The sequence below is a fragment of the Haliotis asinina genome, chromosome 14 (genome assembly GCF_037392515.1).
Source record: "Haliotis asinina isolate JCU_RB_2024 chromosome 14, JCU_Hal_asi_v2, whole genome shotgun sequence".
NCBI classification, from domain to species: Eukaryota; Metazoa; Mollusca; class Gastropoda; order Lepetellida; family Haliotidae; genus Haliotis; species Haliotis asinina.
Genome location: NC_090293.1, coordinates 45,498,346 through 45,525,111, shown reverse-complemented (window position 1 = coordinate 45,525,111; position 26,766 = coordinate 45,498,346). Strand labels below are relative to the sequence as shown.

The 26,766-nt window shown below is 39.4% G+C and overlaps 1 protein-coding gene across 1 annotated transcript in view; it reads right to left on the bottom strand.

The window, feature by feature from the left end:
* The window catches only part of LOC137261424 (atrial natriuretic peptide receptor 1-like), a 53,569-nt gene that overhangs the window by 11,469 nt on the left and 15,334 nt on the right, over positions 1-26,766 (bottom strand). The window contains exons 3-10 of the mRNA XM_067799171.1: positions 18,663-18,953; positions 17,595-17,899; positions 15,444-15,579; positions 14,713-14,804; positions 12,693-12,837; positions 7,632-7,716; positions 899-1,010; positions 25-99 (exon numbers count right to left, since the gene is read on the bottom strand). Of these exons, the coding sequence (XP_067655272.1) occupies positions 25-99; positions 899-1,010; positions 7,632-7,716; positions 12,693-12,837; positions 14,713-14,804; positions 15,444-15,579; positions 17,595-17,899; positions 18,663-18,953 (1,241 nt within the window). The remainder of the gene's footprint in view (positions 1-24; positions 100-898; positions 1,011-7,631; positions 7,717-12,692; positions 12,838-14,712; positions 14,805-15,443; positions 15,580-17,594; positions 17,900-18,662; positions 18,954-26,766) is intronic.

Genomic DNA, 26,766 nt, shown 5'->3' with positions numbered 1-26,766 from the left:
CAGACCGTTACCGTCTGTACTCACCTTGTATATTCCAATCTTGGCGAAGCACTGTTCTCCCACCTCGTCACTGTTGGCGTTATTGTCTCCTAGCCAGGCCTAAACAGGAAACACAAAGTAGTGGCATTTCGTAGATTAGTGAGATAATTATCATAACACTAGACAATTGTAATAACGGCGTATGATAATTGGATATATATCTTATGTTACTTTATAGAACATTTATTGTTATCTTATCTTATGTTATAGAATATGTATACAGCGCACATATCCATGCAACTATCGATTGCTCAAGGCACTTATATTTGTTTTCCCTCCATCACTGGATGTCCGTCTCAGCGCCACATCGTATTATCAATCTGAACTCCCTGGGGAGTATACGACTCTTGCTGCCACTAGGCACACCCACTGTGTGACTCTCTCATCCTAAGTAGGTACCCAATTCACTGGGTGCACTGCAACAAATGGTTACAGTATTTTGTCCATGTTTGCTGCACGTTGCAGTACCCGCAACTAGGTGTTTGCACGTATTCATGTGGCCGCCATCTGGTAATACACCAACGGATTCGTGGGGTTTTTTTAGTGCATAGGGGTGTGTGCTGCACGGTAGGGGTTGTGACAACACGGAAAGAGTCTGGACACAAAGTTGACTCCAAGGTTTTTACACCCGGTCACAGGTGGGCTCGATCCCGACACCTCAACCTCGCTGGATCACTAGCCTGGCGCTTTAGCCAGCTCGCCCACTGCGCCCCTGTTACACATGCAGCCGATTTAAAGCTCCCTATATCGGAGTAAAGTTTGGGCAAACTATCAACTGCATGTGATAAAGGACGTGTTAAAAGGACTTTCGAATGATAAGGATAGGGTTTCGTGGTGTAAGTGGTTATTATGAACTTACAATTGATGTCTTGCTGAACCGGACGCTGTCGTTGTCCTTACTGCGGAATTTGATGTCGTTTAGGCAGACCCGCCATGACATGTCCTTGAGATCACGTTCAAGTCGCACCCGTCTTCAGAAAACAAATGATGTCTTTAAGTCAGCGCTTCTTGTGGGTGAGTGAGTTGTTCGGTATTTCAGTTATCAGTCGTAACAACTGAACAATTCCAAGTTTAAAGACGAATAATTTCTTTCGGTCTGACTGTTTAATAAGTAGTGATTTCTCTATAAGTAAATCCCTGAATGTTTACAGCTATATATTTGCTTAAAACTGATGCACAATTAAAATCTGGGAGGTATTTGCTTCTTAAGTGTGCATAAGCATCACAAACAAGTGAAAAATAGTTCATCTTCAAAAATATTGGTCCGTGAAGGTTCCGGGGTAGAACAGGTCTTCAGCAGCCCATGCTTGCCATAAAAGGCGACGATACTTGTCGTAAGAGGCGACTAACGGGATCGGGTGGTCAGGCGCGCTGACTTGGTTGACACGTCATCGGGTCCCCGTTGCGCAGATCGATCTGTTGATCACTGGATTGCATGGTCCAGACTAGATTATTTACAGACCGCCGCCATATAGCTGGATTATTGCTGAGTGCGGCGTAAAACTAAACTCGGTCGCTCGCTCAAAATAATTACGGCTACACATTTTACATGTTTTGCTTACCCAACTATCATCTTTACATCTGACACCAGAACGAGGAGGTACATTTTGGATACGGAATGAGCATTTCTCACGATTATACACCTTCGTATGTACATTAAAAATATAGTATTCGATATCCCATGTGACTTTAATGACTTGAACTAAGTGTGCCGAATCATTAACTCTGCTAAACATATTTTGCTATGCGGAATATACAAGTCGTTTAAATACAGATACAAAATATTCTTCTGTGCCAACTTCCTGGCTTACTAGTACTACGGTGTCGCGGTGTGCCATGACCTACTTATGGGTTCTATTGCGTACTGGAATCCTTTGGTGTTGGTATTAATCCCAGTTTTACTCCAGTAATGACAAGCTGCTGATGTATATCTATTGATCCTGGTCTAAATTGGACGTCAGTGAACTTTATGGCTCAATAAATTTAAGGATGTATTTAAAGACATCACAGAACCAATTAGTGTTGTATTTTGGCATTCGATCACTTAAAAAAAATCTACCACTCAAATCAAGGAGACACGCCCAGTCTGTCTTAACTAAACCTCCATATAATTTCTATTGCAGTTTTTTCACTATTGATAATCTTTTTCTAAGTTCACCACATGCTCCTAATTGATTAAAAGATATATTTACTCAGTCAAAGCTTTCAAAACAGAAGGTGGAGGAAAGTTCAAAACTAGTTCATGCTATCCCAGATTTTGACTGCCTACGCCCCCATGATTAGAGATTTTAGGTAAACAATTGATTTGTCTCTGCATGTGTTCGTGAAGTGTCACTGATTATCATTACCAACATTACCAACACGAAATTCTGATATCATGACTTTCTGATTGTGAATCGTAAACACATGCATATGTCATAGTCGGCATTGCTCGGTAAACTTAACGTTTAGTACATATTTTGGTGACTAAAATGTTTTGGGTTCGGATTTAACTGTTTTTGACGTTATGTGTCTATTTGTTATTGTTTCACTTTTACATTTTTTTTGCCTGTTTTTACTTGCTTTCGAGATTTCGGTTTGGAGTAAGACTTTATGAAAACGTAATTTCTTGTATGCTGCAATAAGCGTGAAGGAAATCATTTGTTCACAGTATTCATCCCAACTTTCACGTGTATGTGCGAAAATGAAGCTCGGTTCCATTTATTTATTTATTTATTTATTTATTTATTTATTTATTTATTTATTTATTTATTTATTTATTTATTTATTATCGGTCGGTCGTCCGTTCGTTCATTTATTCATTCATTCATTCATTTAGTTAGTTAGTTAGTCACTTATTTATTTTGTTAATTAGTTAGTTAATTATTTAAACGCAATAAACCCATGGTTGATAATCCATCGGCCAGTTCATGCTCATCATTTCCCAGCAGGGAATGCGTGTACATTATCTGTTTATTGATGTATTGCTTAAGTCGGCTAAATGTAAATATATACTTAAACTAATGCATATTTTTTTAGGAATAGTATCCTCCTTAAGACGTTACGCCTGCCAGAAAACATTTATGCAGCTGCAATTATTTCTCCTATGAGTAAACTGCTATCAATTACCACTGTTTATATAGATAGGCCGGTAGTATCATTAAGCATAAGCATATTTCCAATACCATCAGATTGTCAGAAAAATTCAATATTTACATACTGACCAGGGCACCTCGCAATAATGAGACAACATTCTAAACCTAATAATCCTCCTCTTAGTGTAAGGATCATTATTTCTCAAAACAAAACAAGGCACATTCTTATTGACGCATCATAATGACCAAATATGATTCCAACATGAATACGATAGCACGACCAATACTTGTATTTGGGGAAATAGTATATTAAATATTTATTGACAATGCAAGACGTGAATTCGATGGGGGTACTTTATCCTGTCACGCTTCTTAACGTCCTTGGGCGTGGCTGAAAGTCAATACCCTATACCGTATTCATAAAGTGTTCATTAATTCAGTGACTCACGACTCCCTTTAACGATAACTTACGAAACTGATATCTTACAAATGGCCTACTGACACAGTGTGCGGGGTGATTCATGGCAAGAAGTGTCACTAGCACATCGTGCTTACCTGAAGACTAACTATCCTGCAGTCATTCTGACAGATCAACATATCTATGTGTTCTGTTACATTGCATACTCTGTTCTGTTCTGTTACATTGCATACTATGATACTCTCTTGCATGTTACACCCTTTTCATTATGGTATTAGGGGCGGTGGGTGGCTTAGTGGTTAAAGCGTTCGCTCGTCACGCCGACGACCCGTGTTCGATTCCCCACATGGGTACAATGTGTGAAGCCCATTTTCTGGTGAAAGTGCTGGAATATTGTTAAAAGCGGCGTAAAACTAAACTCACTCACTCATTATGGTATTAACACTGACGAAGTAATACTGCTTAGATGTATGATTACTGAAACAATATGCCAATCATACTATGTGTTAATTGGCAGACGATCAAGCATGCTAATTGATTATTTCGCACAGACTTGCTTAGTTTATAATATTACCATGTTTGTACAGCTTGTGATTCGTACAGTGCTACAGATGAGTGACGTACAGGCGCACGTCTAAAACCTAATGAAGTAATAAGACATAATATAAGATTTGAAGCGTATCGTGTACGCACATATATACCTGTGCACGTCCAATATATATAGTTTATTAGTTGTTTAATGTCGTAAATAACAAACCACATCACCAGTTCACTCATACTAAAACACATTCGCACTCCTCAAAATTCTCAGTACACCTCCACTCGCAATAAGAGGTGTAAGTACACCAACATCTCCTAAGTTGGAGCCTTGTTTGCTGTTTTCAGGAGGGCAGATTTCAAATGATAAAACTTCATTAGGCCAGGCCTTGCATTGTTACCACCTGATCAGGTCATTTATTGTTGCCTGGCAATTTTTCTGGTGATGCATTGTAATACACAATAAATTAGGTCACGCCTATGGCCGCAGAATCAGCCAACTAGTCTTGTATTGTTATCATGGAAAATTACCACAGGAAGTTATTTGTTGTTACCACAAAGGTATCCAGATTGTGCATGTTGACAAACAATCACCAGGTCACGCGTGTTACCGTACAGTCACCAGAGCATGCATACTACTTAACAATCAGGCAGATTATGCATGCTACCTTACAATCAGCATTTGTACGCATGTTACCACTCAATCAGTCAAGATATGCATGTTCCCAAACAATTTCCAGGGCGTGCATGCTACCATCTGATAATCCAAGTCATGCATGTTACCACAGAGTCACCTTGGTGGTCCATGTTACCATACATGGGTATGTATGTTACCTTATAATCAGCCCAGTCATGCATGTTACCACAGAGTCACCCTGGTGATCCATGTTACCATACATGGGCATGTATGTTACCTTACAATCAGCCCAGTCATGCATGTTAGCACAGAGTCACCCTGGTGATCCATGTTACCATACATGGGCATGTATGTTACCTTACAATCAGCCCAGTCATGCAGGTTACCACAGAGTTACCCTGGTGATCCATGTTACCATACATGGGTATGTATGTTACCTTACAATCAGCCCAGTCATGCAGGTTACCACAGAGTCACCCTGGTGATCCATGTTATCATACATGGGCATGTATGTTACCTTACAATCAGCCCAGTCATGCATGTTAGCACAGAGTCACCCTGGTGATCCATGTTACCATACATGGGCATGTATGTTACCTTACAATCAGCCCAGTCATGCATGTTAGCACAGAGTCACCCTGGTGATCCATGTTACCATACATGGGCATGTATGTTACCTTACAATCAGCCCAGTCATGCATGTTACCACAGAGTCACCCTGGTGATCCATGTTACCATACATGGGCATGTATGTTACCTTACAATCAGCCCAGTCATGCATGTTAGCACAGAGTCACCCTGGTGATCCATGTTACCATACATGGGCATGTATGTTACCTTACAATCAGCATAGTCATGCATGTTACCACAGAGTCACCCTGGTGATCCATGTTACCATACATGGGCATGTATGTTACCTTACAATCAGCCCAGTCATGCATGTTAGCACAGAGTCACTCTGGTGATCCATGTTACCATACATGGGCATGTATGTTACCTTACAATCAGCCCAGTCATGCATGTTACCACAGAGTCACCCTGGTGATCCATGTTACCATACATGGGTATGTATGTTACCTTACAATCAGCCCAGTCATGCATGTTACCACAGAGTCACCCTGGTGATCCATGTTACCATACATGGGCATGTATGTTACCTTACAATCAGCCCAGTCATGCATGTTATCATACAATGTTTGTCTGTCTGTTTGATTACAGCTACATCATGGCCGTCTGTAAATATTCTAGTTTGGACCAGGCAATCCAGTGACTGATATCACGAGAGGTCGCGATAATGATGCGCTTGAGCACCTTCAGTTTATACCGAGTCATGACGCCAGCAAGCTCAACAATGTATGGTTACTCGGGGTAGTGTCTTGGCAACAGATGCCCCAGATCTGCATCAGAAGCATATACATATGTCTTTCATCTGGACATCACATGGCGACCAGACACTCTACAGTCGGTCAAACAACCTATATCGGCAAGATGTTTTATGCTCGTGTCTGGAGATATCTTAACGAACATAGTCGTACAACTCAGAGCCAAATCTAGCACAATAATTAGGTTCATCAGCTTTGAAAACGAAGTAAATCTCATTAGTTGGCAAGTTCGTGTTGTGATTTTTAAGTTTATGGCCAAATGACGATAAGTAATTAGGTTCTCCTGAGGACATCCATGGTTGACGTCACGTGAACAGCTAACGTCGAAAGTTAAAGACGGACGACTATCCTTAAAGTGTTTTTTTAGATGTGTGTTGCCATTCTTTCACTCGTTTGCTCTGTCATTCATTCGGTCTGTCGGTCGGTGGGTCGTTAACGCCAGACAATGTTCCATATCTTCAATGATGTTCAGGTCTTAATCTCAGCGATCCATATTGTAATAATACGAGACATGATTCCCATGCTTTTCCACATGTTTACTTCAAAATCCAGTACCGATTTTCACTTTGCATCCTTTACACATTCGGTAATCTTGTAATATTCTTAAATGTTCACTTAACATGTTCGGGAAAGTTCCGTTTGACGTTACCGTTACCAATATTCCAACACTAACACTAACGACACCAATATGGGGAGTCGAACCAAGAATTTAGCCTGACAAGAGGTTATTATTAACTTGTTTACTTGTTTCTTTTAAGTAATGTGCTCCCAAGCATCATACCTACATTCACCGTGCATTCATAAAGAAATTACCCCCATTTGACACAAAGGCGATTGCAAGGGGTACGAGGGGTGGAAGACACTTGTTTGAGATGTCAGAAAACTGTGAACGTGGGTTCAAATCCTAGATTAGCCTTGATGATGATTAGCCTTGATGACGGACGGCTATTGTTTTGAGGACAACAGCCGTCCTCGCGGGTTTCGGCAGTAGGAACCAGTTTTAATAACGCATTAATTCAAGATTTCCTCCTATTTCCTATCTGGCACACCGTGATAAAGATGAAAAACCCCGCAGGGCCAAACTCACTCACAGTTGCATTGGATTCACAACGAATCGACCATCGTTTCTATATAATCGAGAAATCTCAGAAAATAGCAGGATCCATACGTCATTTCTAACAGGATCAGAAGCTATGCAACATATTCTGAACAGCAAAAGTAACGCAACTCTAGCTCTTTGTCACTCTTTTAAATAGAAGACATAAACGTGAACGCTTACTTTTATGAAATTTCATTTTTTCGACAACTGCGGTTTTTTTTTGCTGTTCAATATAGTAACAATAAGAGATGTTCGCGACAAGTACTTAATTTAGGGACACTTTGTTCGTGAAGACGTTCTGAGTTTGTTCTAGTGAAATGTTTGACGTCAGAGCATGAACGTAACTAAATTTGCTTTTTAACTGTAAGTCGTGATCTAACAATTATCAGGTAACCGTGTAGGCCACCAAAGGTATCTTTCGGAAAGTCACTCTAGAATACCTTACCTGTAAATCAAGAAGGTGCCGATGAGGCCAACAATGATGATGCCAAACAGCACCAAGACGGCGACGACGTAGATGGGTACGCTATCTGCAAGGAAAGTACATAGATAATTTCTTCGTTATTCCTGTATGGTGAACAGTGTGGATTAGAATAGACAACCTTCCGTGTTTCGAACGGATTTTTCAATCTGAACATTTCGCCGTGAAGTTTCCGTGAAGTTCAAATTTGTTTTTAGATAATATAATAATGAAATTATTATATGAGTTATGAGTTATCGGATGATTATTGTTTTTTTTCTCAACTTACCGTGACACAGTGAAAAATATGCAGGGACACTTTCGAAAATAATACTTCACTAATAATAAAAGATCTATCATCCTCAGCGTGATAAATTACCACGTTCAAATTGAATGATCCAAAACATAATAAACAGGTCCTTTTCCGTGAATATTGATACTGTAATGACACAAATTCCATCATTTACAACATATAGAATTGATCAAATTCTACGTGAATGATCAAACCAGTATCAATCCATATATTAGCGCTGCATTTAGTTAAAATCCTTTTGAATATTAAGCAGGTAAAATCTGTTATTATCTCATTCGCTACTATAATGTAATACACGATGCGGTATATCTTAATTCCGAACAACCAATACCCACGAAACAATACATATGAGGGATATAATAAAGATATTATAATCTTAAAATAACATATTATCTTCATTCTCCTCTTCCTCTTCCTCTTCCTCTTCCTCTTCATCTGACGCAGATACCCGTAACCCATTTGCTAGTCACCATATGATGGCAGTGTATATTTCTATTCCTACAACTCTTTTTCTGTTCTGGCGTGATCAACGTGACGTCTATCAAGCTGTGTTGATGACACTATATCTCATTCACTCTCACAGTTCTTATTGTTCCTGTCTGACATGGTTAAACACGCTGGTCGTATTTAACTAAGAACCACAGCGGGGGATTTCCCAACGTATGTTATCTAAAAACACATTTGAAATGTCCTTGTGGTCGGGCTTGAGGAACGAGTGTTTTCCAACAAACACTTTCCTCTGTGTGATAGCCCCACGCATATACGATACAGCAATGGGATCGATCAAAACGCATAAATCTGAATTGATAGGATATTTATTGAATAACATCGACATTATTAAATGATGCATTTCTTCCGTATGAATGGTTCAGCATAAATATCAACTCATTCGATCCTTCGCGTCAATTGAAAGTACTTCTTGAGTTACAATGTGTTGGACTCTTGGGATCAAAATCAGAAAACAGGAAAAGACATGTTCAGCAAATATCAAACAGATATGTTTTGAAAATCAGGATGTTCAGTTATAGAGGTCAACATCTGAGATATTTGTTTTTCAAAGGCAGCCAAGTGCTTGGACCGTCATTCATTGATCAAAGTCTGCAATATTAATTATGAGATGTGCTGTTCAAATATCTCCACAGCTCGCTATCTCCAATTTTGTCTTGAATCGTGCCACAGCTACATATCTGTACAAAAATTGGGTTTTTTTTAATTCTGCTGTCTCAAAAATGCTTAAAGTTACGATATAGCATTTGACATCAACTTAATCAGGTGAATCAGATGAATTAATCAGGTGTCAAAAATCTAAAATATAGTATTGTCTTCGAAGGGCATTTAGAAGTGGAATGCATAAGACAAGAAAGATTTATTATCCTAAACCGATGACTAAGCATGCATACACTCCGAAACGTCGCATTATTCACAATAAACAAACATCTATAAATCTTCCGCTTCGTAAACGTATTGCGTTTGCCATTTCATGGTCTCCAAATGTTCATTTGTTCACGTATTTCAACGTGGAACCGAGAGCACTAAGAGGTATCAAATACACAGAAGTCTCCCTCTGATTTCAAAACACAAATGGTTTATTGCCATGGACCGTGACGCCAAGAGTGATTTGGAAACAATACTCTCATGTAACGCGTACATCAATCTGGACTAAAATGCCACATATTTCGGGACGTGCCGGAAAGAGGTCGCAGGTAAAGACAAACATAAAACATATTACTCATGTCTGCGGGACATCGGCTACTCAAGAGTAACCAAGCGCTCAAAGACATTTGTCATTCCTTGATAAGGGTCAACAATGCCTTGTGTACTCTGGGCATTGAGGTCAAACCTGTTAACGTGGTCAGTGAACTGCCGGCCAAATGAATTAATGCCCTCACGTTGGTGGTTGAATATGTAACAAAGATGAAATGTCCATTCGATGGTTTCGTCCTTGTGACAAGATTCAGATGAGGGGAACGCTCTGTATCAGTGTATGAAATAACCCCAAACCAAGCCAAACAGGACTATTAACTTCAAAATGTTATCAGTAAGAAATGGATTTAACCAGACCAGAGAAATCACTTACATGTGTGGAACACGTTACCTAAAACTTTTCCAGACCATTGGGCCTGCTTGTTGTAAATTTAGACTGACCATCATATATCAATCGGAAGGGCCTCATTTCATACATTGTCTGTGTATTTTGTAGCTGACATATATTACACATTTTATTCCAATGGGGTTTTGGTTAGTTTATTATGAAACAACAAAATGTTTGGCCACTTATTGTATATCCTTCTAAAGTACAATTGCTGGACGTTGCCGTGATGGCGTGGACACGTGTCAGTTAAAACGCTGAAACGTATACTACCCATCAAAAGTTTAGACTCACTTTTTATTATGAAGATATCTTACTTCAAAATGACGTATTTGGCTAGGGATACTAATTAATAACAACATCGAGCATTTCAGTTTTTTATTTGGGAATCACTATCACACTATACATTCGTCATTTTTCTTGCATTGAACCTCAAACATCAATGGGGTGAGAAAGTGAAGTTAATATCGGGTATGGCCACCTCCTGCAACGACACAAGCGTTGCACCGACGTTGCATACCACGTACCAACAGACCAATCTGTCTCTGCGGAATGTTCTGCCACTCCTGTAGCAATGCATTCTGAAGTTGGTCAAGGTTAGCAGGGGAGGAACTCTGTTGGAAACACGACGCCCAAAGATGTCCCACACATGCTCTATGGGGTTCAGGTCGGGTGATAATGGTGGCCATTCCATACGATTAACACCATGTTGCTGTAAACAAGCTGTCACAATACGAGCTCTGTGAGGCCTAGCATTATCATCCTGAAAAACGACATCAGCCTGGCATGGTCCTCAGGAGTGGAACAACAGTGGGAATGAGTATCCAGTCACGATCTGTCTCCCCGGTCAAATGCCCATTCACTACCACCAGGTGCCCCTTTCACAAAACTCGCGTAAGCCTAAGGTCTCGTAACTTTTCTCGTAGCATTCCTACTTCTTATGTTACAGTATAGGAGGTACGGATGCTACGAGAAAGGTTACGAGGTCTTAGGCTTACGAGAGCTTCGTGAAACTGGGCCCAGGTCTGTTCTGCCATTCATGGTGATACCACCCCAGATCATTACCGAACCCCTTCCAAACGACCATGCTCAACAACGTTAGCTTCGGCAAAACGTTCACCCTGACGTCGGTACACAGGAATGCGGCCGTCGTTGAAGTGCAGATTAAATCTCGATTCATCAGTAAAAAGGACACGTGACCATCGGTAAGCACCCCATATCAAATGTACATTTGCCCAGTTCACTCGAGCATGACGGTGACGAGCTGCAAATGGGGGTCGAACGGCAGTTATCGGCGACGTATTGTTGAGACAGATACACGACGTCCTGAGGCATGATTAAATGCAATGTTTACCGTAGTAGCAGTGCCATGTCTGTTCCTGAGAACGATCAATCTGATGTACCGGTCATCTTGTTGTGACGTCACTTTTGGCCTGCCAGATATTGGGCGGTCCTGCACGGAATTAGTCTGTTGGAACCGTATCCAAAGGTTAGGAATAGCCTTTTGGGGCACACCAAGTCGTCAAGCAACATATCGTTGTGATCGTCCATCTTGCAAACGTTCCAGGGCCTGATTTTGTTCATCAGTACGTAAACTTCTTCCTCTACCCATAATTACATCGAAGTGAAATGTAACCACAAAGTTCACGGATTCCCCCCAAAACACAGACCAAATGCACGAGGATCATCCTTGTTATCGACCAAATGCACGAGGATCATACTTGTTATCGAGCAAATGCACGGGTTTGTACCATGCTTGTTACCAGATGCGTTTTGGTGTAAAGTTTCGATAGAAAATTACCATTTTTCCCAACGGTTTTTATTGAATAGAACTCATTATAGTGATTATTTACAGGACATTGCGTCGAATGTAAACAAAATGTCCAAAAATTCCATTAGATTTCATGGAATTAGGATTTGAAAAGTTGATTGGAGAAAGATGCTATATTGACTGGGGTGAGTCTAAACTTTTCATGGGTAGTATATTATAGTATATCATATTTCATATTTTCCAATCAGATGTGTTTAACAACAATCCCAGAAGTGAATTACCTAATTGATTGCTTTGCATTGTGGTTTTTTAGTTAGGACGCGATCCGGGAGAAAACAGAAATATTACGGCTCATGTTACGTTTCTCTTTGTTTAGCTCCACTCTCACGGGATTCAATGCAACCAGATAGCTGAGGAGGGGAATCACATCGCTTTGGTTATCCACCGTGTGTCGAAATAAGATCCCACATCCAGCGGAAACAGTCACAGGACTCAACCACTTGATCGTCTTGAACTGGCCACGGAATCGATTAACACGTCACCACTTTCATCAGACTGACCTCAGTATTACGGACCTTGTAGCGTTATGTTCTAATATCTGAGTTTAAGGCTTTGAAGACCCGAATGTGCCTTCGGGATAGACAGTTCATATTTGTATCGTGAGAGGAAGTTCGGAGTTTTGTTAGAGACAGGATTTGCTGTATTTTGGCAATTTCTCGAAAACATATTACAAGGAGGAACTGGTCAATGGGATTTTTCATGGCAGCCTGCATGTATGTTTCAGCATAACTCAAGTCTTACGTAACGATCGTCTACGGATGTCATGGGTCAATTAAACTCAGTATTTATACCGCATAAGAGATGGACACTTACCTCCGTCACTACAGACAGGGGCGTCCCCTCTGAAGCCACACTGGGGAGTATTCTGTGGGGGTAGTCCACTCGTCCCAGGCCAGTGGATGCTCATATATTCCACGGGTGTATACCCAGGCCTGTCACCCCAATAATTAGCCACAACCTATAGAAAATTGTCAAACGAAGAATTGTAAGGTTTCGACTTGATTTCGACTTCGTAAGGATTAACATGTAAAATATAAGATGATCCATATCCGCATATACTGTGTCTCTGTGGGGTGGCTTAGTGGTTAAAGCGTCCGTTCGTCAATCTGAAGACACGAGTTCAATTCCCCACATGGGCACAATTTGTGAAACTCATTTCTGAGGTCCCCGCCGTAATTTTGCTGGAATATTGCTAAAAGCGGCGTAAAACTAAATTCACTTACTATTGACTAACCATATGTAAGTGTCAAGGCTACATGTATGGAGTTCTCTGTAACCGTATTTATTGTGTGAACAATTATAAATGTAGGCTTTGAAATATCATGTGCACTTCGACTAAAATATAATCTAGTTCGTTATATTCGTTAGTTAGATGTAAGAGTTTTCGCTGATTAATGTAATTTACAATGATGCACAGTAACCGATGTCAATGGAAATGGGACATGCAGTGCGTGAGACATTGTGGTTTCTGCCGCTATCATCAATGTTACAGGTTTATTACCTATACCCTTAAAAAAAGTAGGGGAACTGTACTTTCAATGTACGATTGTCGAAATTGGGTGAGTGAGTGAGTTTCGTTTTACGTCGCACTTAGCAATATTCCAGCTATATGGCAGCGGTCTGTAAATAATCGAGTCTGGACCAGACAATCCAGTGATCAACAACATGGGCATCGATCTGCGCAATTGGGAATCGATGACATGTGTCAACCAAGTCAGCTAGTCTGACCACCCGATCCCGTTAGTCGCCTCTTACGACAAGCATAGTCACCTTTTATGGCAAGCATGGGTTGCTGAAGGCCTATTCTACCCTGGGACCTTCACGGGTCGTCGAAATTGGGAGATATATGGGATTAAATCAATGTTGATACAATAACAATGGGTGTTCTGAGAATGCATCACCACATGGATTTCATTCAAAGCAAAGGTGTTCGTTCAGTTATCCCCTTTGTTAGGTGACTGGAGCATAACATGAAAATTTCAGGTTTACCATTTTCAGTCAGCCGTGAGTGATTTGACCTTGAAAACCCTGACCATGCACAGATGCAAGAAAATTATCGGAAAAATGGTCTACAGTGATTTACTGACCTGCCTGAAAAATGTCAAGATTGACACAACATGCACGTGTAGGAGGCTTTCACATTGTTCACGTGTTTCCTATGCATTGTGTTTGCATGTGGTGATAACAGGACATGATGCTGCATACACAAGATGAATGTCATTGTAACGTTCCTCAATGAGTTTTCTTTCTACCAGACTTAAAGGTTTAAGGTTCCCCTACTTTTTCTAAGAGTATATATTGAGAAACATAACCAGGGTAATACAATATCATGTCTCATGTGCATCTCTCTGTCTCTCTGTTTCTCTCTCCATCACTCTCTCTCTCTCTCTCTCTCTCTCTCTCTCTCGCGCGCGCTTGGACATTCCAAAATTAACACTCTTATGATACACTTGCACGTGTAATCATACGGAAATTAAAAACATCAAGTGGTTGAAAGCATGAGCAAGACACATCCTTCTGTATTGGGTATTTCAAGAACGTTGAGCACTGGAGACTCATTCCAACAGAACTGCACACATTTTGGGGAAACAGAACTCGATATTGAGCCAGGTAACCAATTGTTTACTACACCCTGAACATGGGTAATATTTTTTCATTAGAACATAGTTCATTATAGAATATATATACTACTGGTGCCCGATCAAAGCGCTGGTATTTTTGTCCCTCTACACTGGATGTCAGTCTCGCCCTTAAAGTAATTCAACAATATTCAGTGTTCAGACACGTTTGACGACGCTTATGTCAAGGCGACACCGCATGTTGGTTAGCATACCTGAAACTCGCCGTCGTGGATGTTCAGATCTAGGATGGAGAAATCAGTGTCACGGTCGCCGTTGTCATCAATGATGACGTCTCCAGTAACACCTACGAGAACATTGGTCATTCACACATAATGATCATTAACATAAGAGAACCACAGGCTTAACATTATTGACAAAACAGAGCGGATTGTTTATATACTTAGTCTGTGTATACATATATCCTGTATGTACAGATCTAAAATACACATAATACACCAGCATTCCAAATGTCTATATGAAAACCTGTACCAGAAGGATGGATCAGAATTGATATATTAGCAACGTTGGGTGCTTGGATGGGTGGCCACGTTTGGCAGCTTGACTACTGAGAGTTTCTGGGACTTCAATCCTCACAACGAGGCACATGTGATACACGTGGTCTCACCTTAGGAGTTTGTTCAAAATTGCCTCTGTTCACCCAGCAGAAAATGGGTACCCGATGGGATTGGTAATGTGACAATTATCCTTCCAGCTCTTAACAGGTTGTTTGGGTTATAATAATCGAATTAAATTTGTGATCTTTCAGCAGGGGGTGAAGCCTGAAAAGTATTACAACATAGCGCACAGTGGTCTATATTGGATATATAATACGCTAAAACGAAGCTTTCAAAATGGATAAAACAATAAATTGGACAAAACGAGGGTGGTCGAACATAGACATATCATACAATGGACAGTCAAGGATCGTCCCAAAAATACCAACCTAGAACAGTCTCATTCCACATGGAGCGGGCGATGACGTAGCCGTCCCTGACGTCCCTCCCGTTTGCCAGCGTTTCATTCAACGCCATCCCATACCTCACTACCCCGTCGTGGAAAGCACCAACAAAATAGTTCACCTGATTGATAAAACAAACACATGATGTGTTAACTATGACTGCTCATTAGGACATGCTTTTGGAAATTCTAACAGTCTGTTATGTACATCTCAGGAGAATCTAATCAAACGTGTACAGTTTTATATTTACCATGCATATATGAAATGAAATATGTATTTATAAACACTATAGACTTCATTTGTATACTCTTGTTAATGATGTATAGTATATCATGTGCATATGGTACATCTTGTGTATAGTATAGCATTTAACTTGACTTCAAACAAACATATGGTGTTTCAACTGACTGCTCATTAGGACATGCAATATGTTAACATTTCTACACTATTAGTTTTCGTACACTATTAAGCATGAAAATCACTTTACAAAATAATTCCTTTGAACAAATACAGTCAAACACTGTCACTTCGAACTTTCGTCTACGGTTGTCTTTCGAATTCATTTCTTAAACTATAATTTGCGTTTGTGTCACAAACAACATAAGTTACCAAGTAGGTACCTCCAACGGTTTTTGAAATTTAGCTGACCTGTGAATAAAATCAAAGTATTACCCCTACAGCTAAACATTAAAGCTATGTGGACATCCCAGTGCAGTTGCATCGAACTGGATGTTTGAATAAAGACTAGAATCAAAAACGTTTAACATTTTTAACATACAATGTAGTTTTGAATGGAAGTCGACAGTAAGCTGGTTTGTGACTGGCAAATGTCAACTTATTTAGACATATAGTTGTATTTGTATCAGTATTCACAATCCTTTCTAGTTTCATAAATTTGTTGTGTTTTTTGCGACATCAAATATTCAGCACGTTGGTGTTTTCCTTTCATTAAAAATACTACGTTGTCAGGAGAGTTTAGAATGAGACCTCGTTGAAACTCGAAACATTACGCGATACTCGATGACGATGAATAGGATGGCTTTATTTGAGTATTATGTTACGAAAGTTAGAAAAACATCGCCAGGAATATATGAACATGTGTTATTTATCATGTGTCACAGCCCATGTACTCTGAAATAGTAATGCCGGCGGCGTGTTTATCAAGCATTAACCCACCTATACTGACCTGAATTGTCAATAGTTTTCAACAATGAAACACGTTCACATTGACGTTGACCTGGGTGCGTTTCACAACTGGAAACCCGATTAATACAATCCAGATAGTGATGACTCGGATTATAGATATGGTGGATCACATTTCTCATTGAACAATTAATCATTATCTGCACTTGATTCTGACGTTTTGGTCTTTTGGGGGATGTATCAATCTTATCGATTAGAGTAAACCACCAGGGGTTCTTCATACAACCGGCAGCTTGTCAATTGTTTGTGGTCATATTTCATTTAAGAGTTGAACAAACAACAGGATATTGCTTCATGGGCATAATCTTATAAATGGAAGTAAAAAATAAATTATTAAGCTATATATCTTCTAGATGGAAAAAAGATGTGCAACTGAATTTTATCTCATGCATATGAATTCCCAGGAGCCACATTGTAACCCAAACAAGCTAACAAAATGTGTGAAAATTGATTATACCACGACATGTCCTTTCTACGTTTCCATACTTTATGAACTGTAGTTCAAGCATAATTTCACGGTGAACGCTCACTTCGAGATATGATTTATCTAGTGCACATGGATACCCCAGATGTCTGAGGAACTGGTTTTGTTTAGATCTTTATAGCGAATTCGTTACATCCGTACATTTGTTCTGGTAGTTAACACCGTGTCTTTGACATAATAGCATCTAATTTGTGTGATACCCTTGCTTTCGCCTCTTCATTTTGATGCCATGTAAAGTATGCCTTTAAAAATATTCGATACACAAGTTCCGAGGCGAACTCAAAACCTTTCCACCAGACAACTGCAAGTCGATAAATCGTTTCGCACGTTTCACTGTGCTTCCCGGTTATTGTTTATGAGCTTTATACCAACACTCCGCTTGTCTCGAACTTGGGTCCCACTTTGTACATATTCTTGGACTAAAGTACAATTGATTAGTGGCATTCTACCTTTTCCTCGCCGTAGGTGAAGTTGAAGTCGTCACTGGCGATTCTAATTACATCACAGGTGAAGTTCTTCCATGCCTCGCTCGTTGGCTCTTTCAAGGAAATCCGGAGAAGGGATTCAAATGCTGCCTTAGCTTCCGGGTCACGTGAGTCGTCTCTCCGCCAATGGTGGTTGCCCCAGTAGTTCCCCGGAAACGGAAATAACTCGACGTCCATGAATACGAACTCACCACTGGTCGTGTAGCCCAGATTATGCGCAGTGAGCAGAAACTCTCGTAGTGAATCACCAGGTACAACCAACACCACAACTGTTGGCCGAAAGAGAATGCAAATTACTCCCTTCTATGCATAATAATTACAGGTTTCTGATAGGTGAATAAACCTTTGCAACAACTATTAATTCATGTTAGCCGAGTAAGGGTGAGAAAAGTAATAAAACTATACATAATGCTTATAATGTTTACAGATTTGTAAAGGGACACAAATTAGTTGTTCCTGATAGCTAAGTACAGAATGTTTAAATCTTTGGGTGCTTATGTGGAGAAATATTGGTTCAAATGGCTAAATACTACTTGATATTTATTGTTTCTTAAAGGCTAAATAGAAAGTGAAAACCCTTGGTTCCTTATGAAGTGAAAGGAGTATAAGCTCCTGCAGATGGTTATATAAAGATAACAATTAATGTTAGTTTCTAAACTAACAGATTAACAAAGCTGCAAACTTAAATGGTTTTCGTTTCATATTTTCCTATATTTCATAAACATTGTATTTGTTTCATTACAGTAACGCTCAATCTATCAAATCAATTTGAACATTCACGTCAAAGAGTCCTTAAAATTGCCGTGTTCCTATTCCTTATAATAACTTAAGAACAATATGAAAGATGTTATAGAATATAATATAGTTTCCAGTTTCAATTATCAGCGCCAATTAATGGGTTCCATTGATGGCTTCTGGCTTTTAATTCTGTCAAATTTAGCTATTTCTGTATAATTTGTTTTAACACCTACTTCATGTTCTTAATCCTTACAGCAATTATTTGAACGGAGTTCAGGGTACTGAAGATCTTACCACGTGCATTATCTGCTGCTGTCTTGAGGATCTTCCCTAAGTTCGGATTTTGTTGGCCATAGTATGGTATCATGTAAGGGTAGATTTTTCCCTTCTGTAACCCATTCTTCAGCGTCTGTCCGAGGATGTCGGAGTGGGCGTCGTTGACGTCGTAGATCACGACGATGTCCGACCAACTGAATTGCTTGAATACGCTCCCGAACACCTTCCTCAGTCGACACTGGCAGTAGGCAAAGCGGGTAAGTGTTGGGTAGTCCGTCTTGTTCTTGAACATTCCTCCATCTCCCAACCCTACCGGAAAATGGAAAAACGGAAATAATTACACTTTACGAAAAACATCCTTTTAAAACTATCCTTTGAAACATTTCCAGAGAGAAAGTTCAAAACAAAAATTAACTTAAAATTATCAGATTTTGGATATTAAATCCGACAGAACGTGTGTTGTTAAGTGATCAGCTCTTGATGGTCCTGGGCAGTACAGGTCCTCACCAACACCTTATATAATCAGTTTCATCGACTTCATTCACTGCGAGTTATCTTATCGGTACTGGGTGGGCGTCGTTCATTATATCAACCACTGGTTTGCCAGGTGAATTTTCTTTTATTTGCAGACCACCGGCTTATATATTGCCTTGGCACTATATAAAATCTAACAATCAGAACAGTTCATAAAGTAATGTGCAGAAATAAAATAAATGGAACTGAATGAAAATGGAAAATAAACTCAATTTCAATATGACCCCATGCTCGAACCGTTCAGTATTAAATATCATTTCATGTAGTTTGAAGACTTGCACATATGTTATTTGGTCCACTTCTTTCGATGACAACCCGTGAATGTCGGGGTTACAAATTGGCCTTCAGTAACCCATGCTTGTCGTTAGAGGCGGCTAACGGGATGGGGTTGTCAGACTCGCTGACTTGGTTGACACATGTCATCGGTTCCCATTTCCCATCGATGCTCATGCTGTTGCCCACGAGACTGCCTGGTCCAGACATGATTGTTTACAATTGTTTACACACCGCCGCCATATAGTTGGACTATTCCTGAGGGGGCCGTAAAACTCACTTACTCACTCTTTCGATCTAGTGTTGTTACCATAGATATGCACACATATACGAGTGTAGAGTGTGTTGGATTCTTGTCTCTGAAATTCGTGAGCCTAGTTCCTGATAATGTCCATAGAGAGTTGTTTAGTTTTGTTCAGCCTCTTGTAATTTAAACGTCCTGTCTGTTTGCGTATGCGTATGTGCATTTTGCATTGTGGCATGCAGTCAATAAGAAAATCGACCTCTGAGTGTGACCCGTTTGCTGATTTAACTTCCCGAATCATATTAATCAATCTTTTTCTGTTTTCTGTTAAGTCAAAATAAACAAAAGTATGGAAGCACTTAGTTCAGTAGACAGGTGCAGGGACATGAACATGTTCAGTCGATATTGCGGGATATATGGACACAGCTGATTTCTAAACACCTCCAGATTCATCTACAATAAAGAGGCAACTGATTAATTCAGTATAAGTTGTCTAGATATGTGTCAGTAAGAAAAACAGGTTTGATGAATAATGTCTTGGTTTTCCTCTTACTGGAGTAGATTTGGTCTTCAGCAACCCAGGGACCCGTCAAGGTCCGGGGTAGAATAGGTTTTAAGCAACCCAGGGACCCGTCAAGGTCCGGGGTAGAATAGGCCTTCAGCAACCCAGGGACCCGTCAAGGTCCGGGGTAGAATCGGTCTTCAGCAACCCATGATTGCCATAAAGGCGACGATGCTTGTCGTAACAGGCGACTAACGGGATCGGGTGGTCAGCCTCGCTGACTTGATTGACACATCTGTTCCCAATTGCGCAGATCGATGCGCATGCTGTTGGTCACTGGATTGTCTGGTCCAGAGTAGAGTATTTACAGACAGCCGCCATATTGCTGGACTGTTGCTGACTGTGGCGTAAAACTAAACTCACTCACTCCTCTTACTGTAGTTGAACAAGATCCAGTTTTGTACGTGACATTTGAACAATGCCGTGATTCTGATATGTGGAGTTGGACATCCATTTACCGAACTATGGATATTTGAAAGATACTGTGTTTGCGTTTCCCATCTCAGTGTCGTTCAAAATGTCCTCTTCCTGTTTGTTCTTAGTCATATTCAATAATGCCCGGCATCCTATTTCAGACTCATTTCAATTGCCAGGTTCTGCTCTCTGCCCTTTGTCTGATAGATTGCGCTGAAACATTTCTTTATTTTTCAACGTCTGTTTCTGTATACAGCCATGTTTAATAGCGTCCATTTCTGTATACAGTCATGTTCAACAACGTCCATTTTTGTACACAGTTATATTCAACAACATCTATTTCTGTATACAGCCATTTTCTACAATATTAATATTCATCTGCGTCTTTGTTTTCAAAACTTTTGCTTGTCGGAGGTTTAGGTTTTGTTTTCGTTATGTAACAAACTGAATATTTAGGAGAGCAGCCACCTAAGAAAAGTGGCCAAATTAGGGAGTTTAGTGCCCCCATTTCTTGTATGGGTTCACTGGACAGCTGATTGTACCATGATGTGGTGGGCAGGTCCAGTTTTTTAAAAACAATCATGTCACATGACCCCAAAAATAAATACTATTACACTTTTAATTTAGCTATCGAAAACCTTCATTTCCTTTGCGAAGTTTCTTTCACCAATAGTGTTTAGGTATATTCTGAATTCTTTTTTATTTACGTACTAAAATATTTATAAATATAATATATTTAATGTATGAAATATATATTTATGTATTTAAATGACCAAAAACCAGTAATACAGATACATACCTGAAATCATATTTGGGGGGAAATTGATATTTGAAGATATTCAAACATCAAATTTCAACACGTACGCACATTCCAGATCGTTATTCTGAATATTCATCTCTCTCAGGAGCAGACACAACACCGTAGTATCCCTCATGCCATTACTCATTGAAAGTACACACGTTACAGATCGTCAATCTGTTTACACCAGCCAACAGCCAAAGGAGATTCAAATACGGAAAGATAACCATACTCTGCTTTGCCAACAGCCACGTCGTACATGTTATGTGAAACTATACTCGCATGAAGACACATGCAAGAGTTCATTTTACCGTCATTCCCTTGATGTTTTCCTTCAGGGTCATATGAGTCTGCTGTGCTAAACTTGATTCTGTCATTGAAAACAGGCAAAATCACTATTAGTTTGACTCTGACTTGAATGGACTTAGAGGCAAATTATGTACATGTACGAAATGAAGAATTATACAGGTGTCAGTTTCTTGGTGAAGATGGCATCGTCTTCCTTTTAAGCAGTCTTCTCACTAATGCTGGTTCCGCCAGCAAGCATCAACTTTCTTTCTTGATGACCATTAAGATGGTCAAGATCATGGAGAAACAGAGAAACAGATAAATGTAATCAGAGACTGCTTATATATATATTTCTAGTCAATATATATATATATATATATATATATATATATATATATATATATATATATATATATATATATATATATATATATATATATATATATATATATATATATATATATATATATATATATATATATATGTGTGTGATGTTTCCTACTTTGTTTATGAATTTAGTTCCCTTTGTCATGTCAGTAAATGTTTGGACACCCGATCTGGTAGTGGGACTGCAAAAGGTCCGACGTGTATTTCTTTTCAATGAAGAATTCACAAATCTTTGAAAAGTTATTCTCTCCTATTTCTTTCATGGGCAGAAGGGACGCTTGCACTTCAACCGATGCATATAATACGATGTTGCCATGCTCAGAAATACTCCAGGATGGCAATCCGTATTTAAGCGATTAATCAGGCTGTCCTGAATGTGTTGGATTAGATAACATGATCAGATTAGAGGCTTACATGATTAGATTAGAGGCTTCCATTCCTCATGGGTGTTGTCTTCACTGCTGCTGAACATACCACTTCTTTCTCTGTATAATCACCTGTGATATGTCTGGTCAGAGTCCAACGACTTGGTAGCGATGTCTTGCATGTTAAGCCATCAAGCCCACCTTCACTCTTTGAATCCCGGGTTGCTCCTCTCAACTCCCATGTCCGTCCTTTTTATTACCCATGTTGTTTCCTCAAAGTGAACTGTGCTGTTTCAAATGCATCTTTGGTGGCGTCAATAGGTGCACCATGACAGGAACGGCGACTGGTCGTCAACACGCACAGTTTGCTGTACTGCAAAACTGGGGGAGCAATGCATTTGGGGTAAGCATGTTGAGGACCCAGTTACCTTCAGTCTCAGCTTTGAGCTTTAGTCAAAGTGCAAAGGGTGGAGAAAACCGATTTTCAATTAGCTGACATTCAATAAACTTAAGGATGTCATCTTCTTAAATTTAGTTTCGCCATTCGCATACATGTACATCTGCCATGATACCACAAGACCTTCCCAGATACACACCCATGCATCTTCCAATGTATTCTTTCTACACCAACCAAGGAAAGCCACGAACAGGAAAGACCAGAACACTTCAAAGGTTTCTGTTAGTCCTCCAACTGCTCAATGAAAGTGTATGTTGGGGTGTAAACCACAGTATCAATTAGCATATCCCGCTAGCCACCAATGCCCTATAACTTTCAAAGAGGAAACAATCTAACAGCATGCAGCATAAAATCTCCAAGGGTAAAATAAATACATACATGGTCATTACCATGTCATCATAAAAACGTCTTTCATAACAATACAAACTGAAAAGTGCCATTTATGGCATACAGTCAGTTTGTTTTTATAAACTAAATGGAACAGATTCGTACAGATCCGCAGCCACCAAATTAAATACCTTTTCAGGGGCCTTTCAAGACCCAATCAACAATTTTAAAGAGTGAGTGAGTGAGTTAATATTTTACTTCACATCAGTAATATCTCAGCCATATCGTGACGAACAATTTTAAAGAGTGAGTTAATACTTTAAGTCACATGGGCAATATCTCAGTCATATCGTGACGAGAAATGTTAAGTAGTGAGTTAATACTTAACGTCACATAGGCAATATCCCAGCCGCATCGTGACGAACAATTGTAAAGAGTTAGTTAATACTTTAAGTCACATGGGCAATATCTCAGTTATATCGTGACGAACAATTTTAAGGAGTGAGGTTATGTTTAACGTCACATAGGCAATACCTCAGCCATATCGTGACGAACAATTTTAAGGAACTATAGAAACACATACAAAACTGGTCAAATGTGAGACCAACCATCATCAGGAAATAGTATTTAGTTACATAGATGAAGTGGGAATGTTTGCTTCGAGATGGGAATTGCCAAACCCACTGTCACTGGAAGGTACTTTTATTATGCATTTCTTTCCTACAAAAACATAAATGACACGTTTTGCTAAATCTAGGGCTTCCTTAGTGCAAATCACTGCTGACTAGGGCCTTTCCAAGAAAGAAACGAATTTAGGTCTGCATGATAAAAGGTTCAAATTTCAGGCTTTTTCAAGACTGTGGAAAGAATACTTTGTGTTGCTCCTTACTGTGAATTGATATGTTTTGAAGTGAGAAATTGCATTTCGCTATGACATATTTGAAATGATAGAAGTACTATGTGTGATATTTGCATTGTAAAGAAAAATTAAATTGACAAATTAAAATGTTTAATAAAAATCCAATTTTAAAAAGACCAAAACATTATTTCTGACAAATTTAAATATCTAGCTTCGGGTAAACACATTAAAGAGTATCTGATGCATGCTTCATGGTATTTCGTTATTACACGTTTTATAATGAACAACTGACTTCCCATATTTCTTATTAGAGTTTAAAAAACAGGATGCAGTCAAGTGACCTCGAATTGTGAAAAATGGGACCACTTTTGACCACCACATTATTGGAACAACATAATCTACATACAATAAGCTTTATCCAAAGACCTATAGTATGTCCATACAAGAGATGGTGGCATTAAGTCGACTCTAAACCCCAGCCTACTGCTCACCTATTTACAGTATTTTTCAAATTTAGGTCATAAAACCATTTTGTGAGGAAAAGGATTCAGTGTATTCATTTGTAAATATATACTGAAAAGCAAAAGAAACGAAATTCCAAACATGAAATTTCTTAACCACCCGTACCCCCGAAACGTCATGCTGCACGTAAAGGGTAAAATAACTTCAAAACGTAACTAGAAATGGCCTTAATATATTTTACACAAGTGGGGAATCGATCCCGGGACATCGGCTTGACGAACGAACGCTTGAAATCCTAGGCTACCCACCACCTGGATGGTTCAGGCATGAGAAGTTACTGTAGTAGAAAACGTCAGAACGAACCGAACGAATCAATGAACCAGTGTTGATTCTCATGAAGACTACAATGTTTGGATTTTCATTATAGTGTTTGTTTTCCAGGTCAGTTTTCGAAATGGGTGTGTAATACCACACGCCAATACTCTGTACAAGTGCCTCTTTTACTCGCTAATATCTTTCGGCCTATTCAAGGACAAACATCCACACAAAAGCCCACTAACTCTGTATTTACGAGTAAACATATGTACGATGGGGAAATCCAATGTCAGCGTTATTGATTTCATGGTGATCCTTGCCTAAGGCCACTGGAACAATAACTGTTTCTCCGTTAACAGGTGATGGGGAGAGATGATGGGGTGTCTAATAGTGTTGACAAAGTCAACGACATGTTGGCCTCCTCAAACTAATGTATTTCCGGATTTTATCACTATGTCACACGTATGTCTGTCAATATTTTACTGCATACTGCTGTCGTTTCTTTTCACACAGGGTTTGATACGTTTATTAAAAGGTAGTAACGTTTGAGTATTAAGCGTCAAATGAATGTTTATATATTTACATGTCTGTTTTGTTTTGGTTTTTTTGTTTTTGTTTGTTTGTTTTTGTTTTTGTTTTGTTTTGTTTTGTTTTGTTTTGTTTTGTTTTGTTGTTTTGGTTTGGTTTTTGGGGTTGTTTTTTGTTTTTTTTATGGGGGGGGGGGTTGTTTTTGTTTGTTTGTTTGTTTTGTTACACGGGAAAGATTTATTACACACAAATCCATGAAATTATCACCTTCCAAGAATTTCCTTGCACGTCAATACAGATAATGTCAAGTGACTTAGGTGCCTCAGAAGTTACCAGGATCTCTTCGCGCAGATCGACATAAACGATTAAGCCTCAAGGTCGTAACAGTTATTACAATTGCAGCACGAAGGCCATCTTGTGAACGTCCTTCGTTTAACCCTTTGACCCACGTGGACTAAGTGACCATCTCTACTTTACGATTGTCGTAGTTACCATATCTTGACGGGAACATGCGTAATTGTACACATATTTGTATTATCGTAAGTGGGCCTTCGTCTATCATAAATCGTTCCTTACAGTTATTTTAGAGGCATCATTGTCGTAATTATCATAAATTGACTAGAAATTAATAAGGCAACTGCACACGTATTTGTACTAACATAAGTGTGACTTTGTAACAACCAGCAACCATTCCCCAAATCAATTTTACAGGTTTGATTGTCGTAAATATCGTAACTCTAATATTATACTATCAACATAGTCCACCATCATTATCTTGCAAAGATCGGTTTCTGGCAACGAATGTGTTCCGACTAGATCCAGTGTCTCCTAGCCACTACGTCACGTAACTCGTATTTTATAATGTAGTTCACTTGTAGGGCTAAAATCGCTCTCTGAATCGAACACATGGCTATTATCGTAGCTATTTGTGATTATTGCTAACCAAAATAGTCTGAGATATTGAGTCTGTTATATCTACATATATCAAATGGTCATTATTCGAATGGGTGGGATTAAGGAGTAAAGTATTATTATTGAGGGGGCTAATAACCTGATGATCACATAAAGGGGCGTCTAATATACCTGGGGTTACACAAACCAATGGACAGATGAGGTTTACATACAAGGTGATGCTGCCAGTTATCAAAATGGAATTAGGAACCTTATGAGGGTGGGCGATGAAGGTGAATGTCGCTTAACACATATATCTCAATGGCAGGTCAAGATACACAGATGGTAGAGGTGCGTTCACCGACGTTCACCCTCACGAGTGAGTCTAAAGTCTGTGAAAAGACAAAGACCATTGTG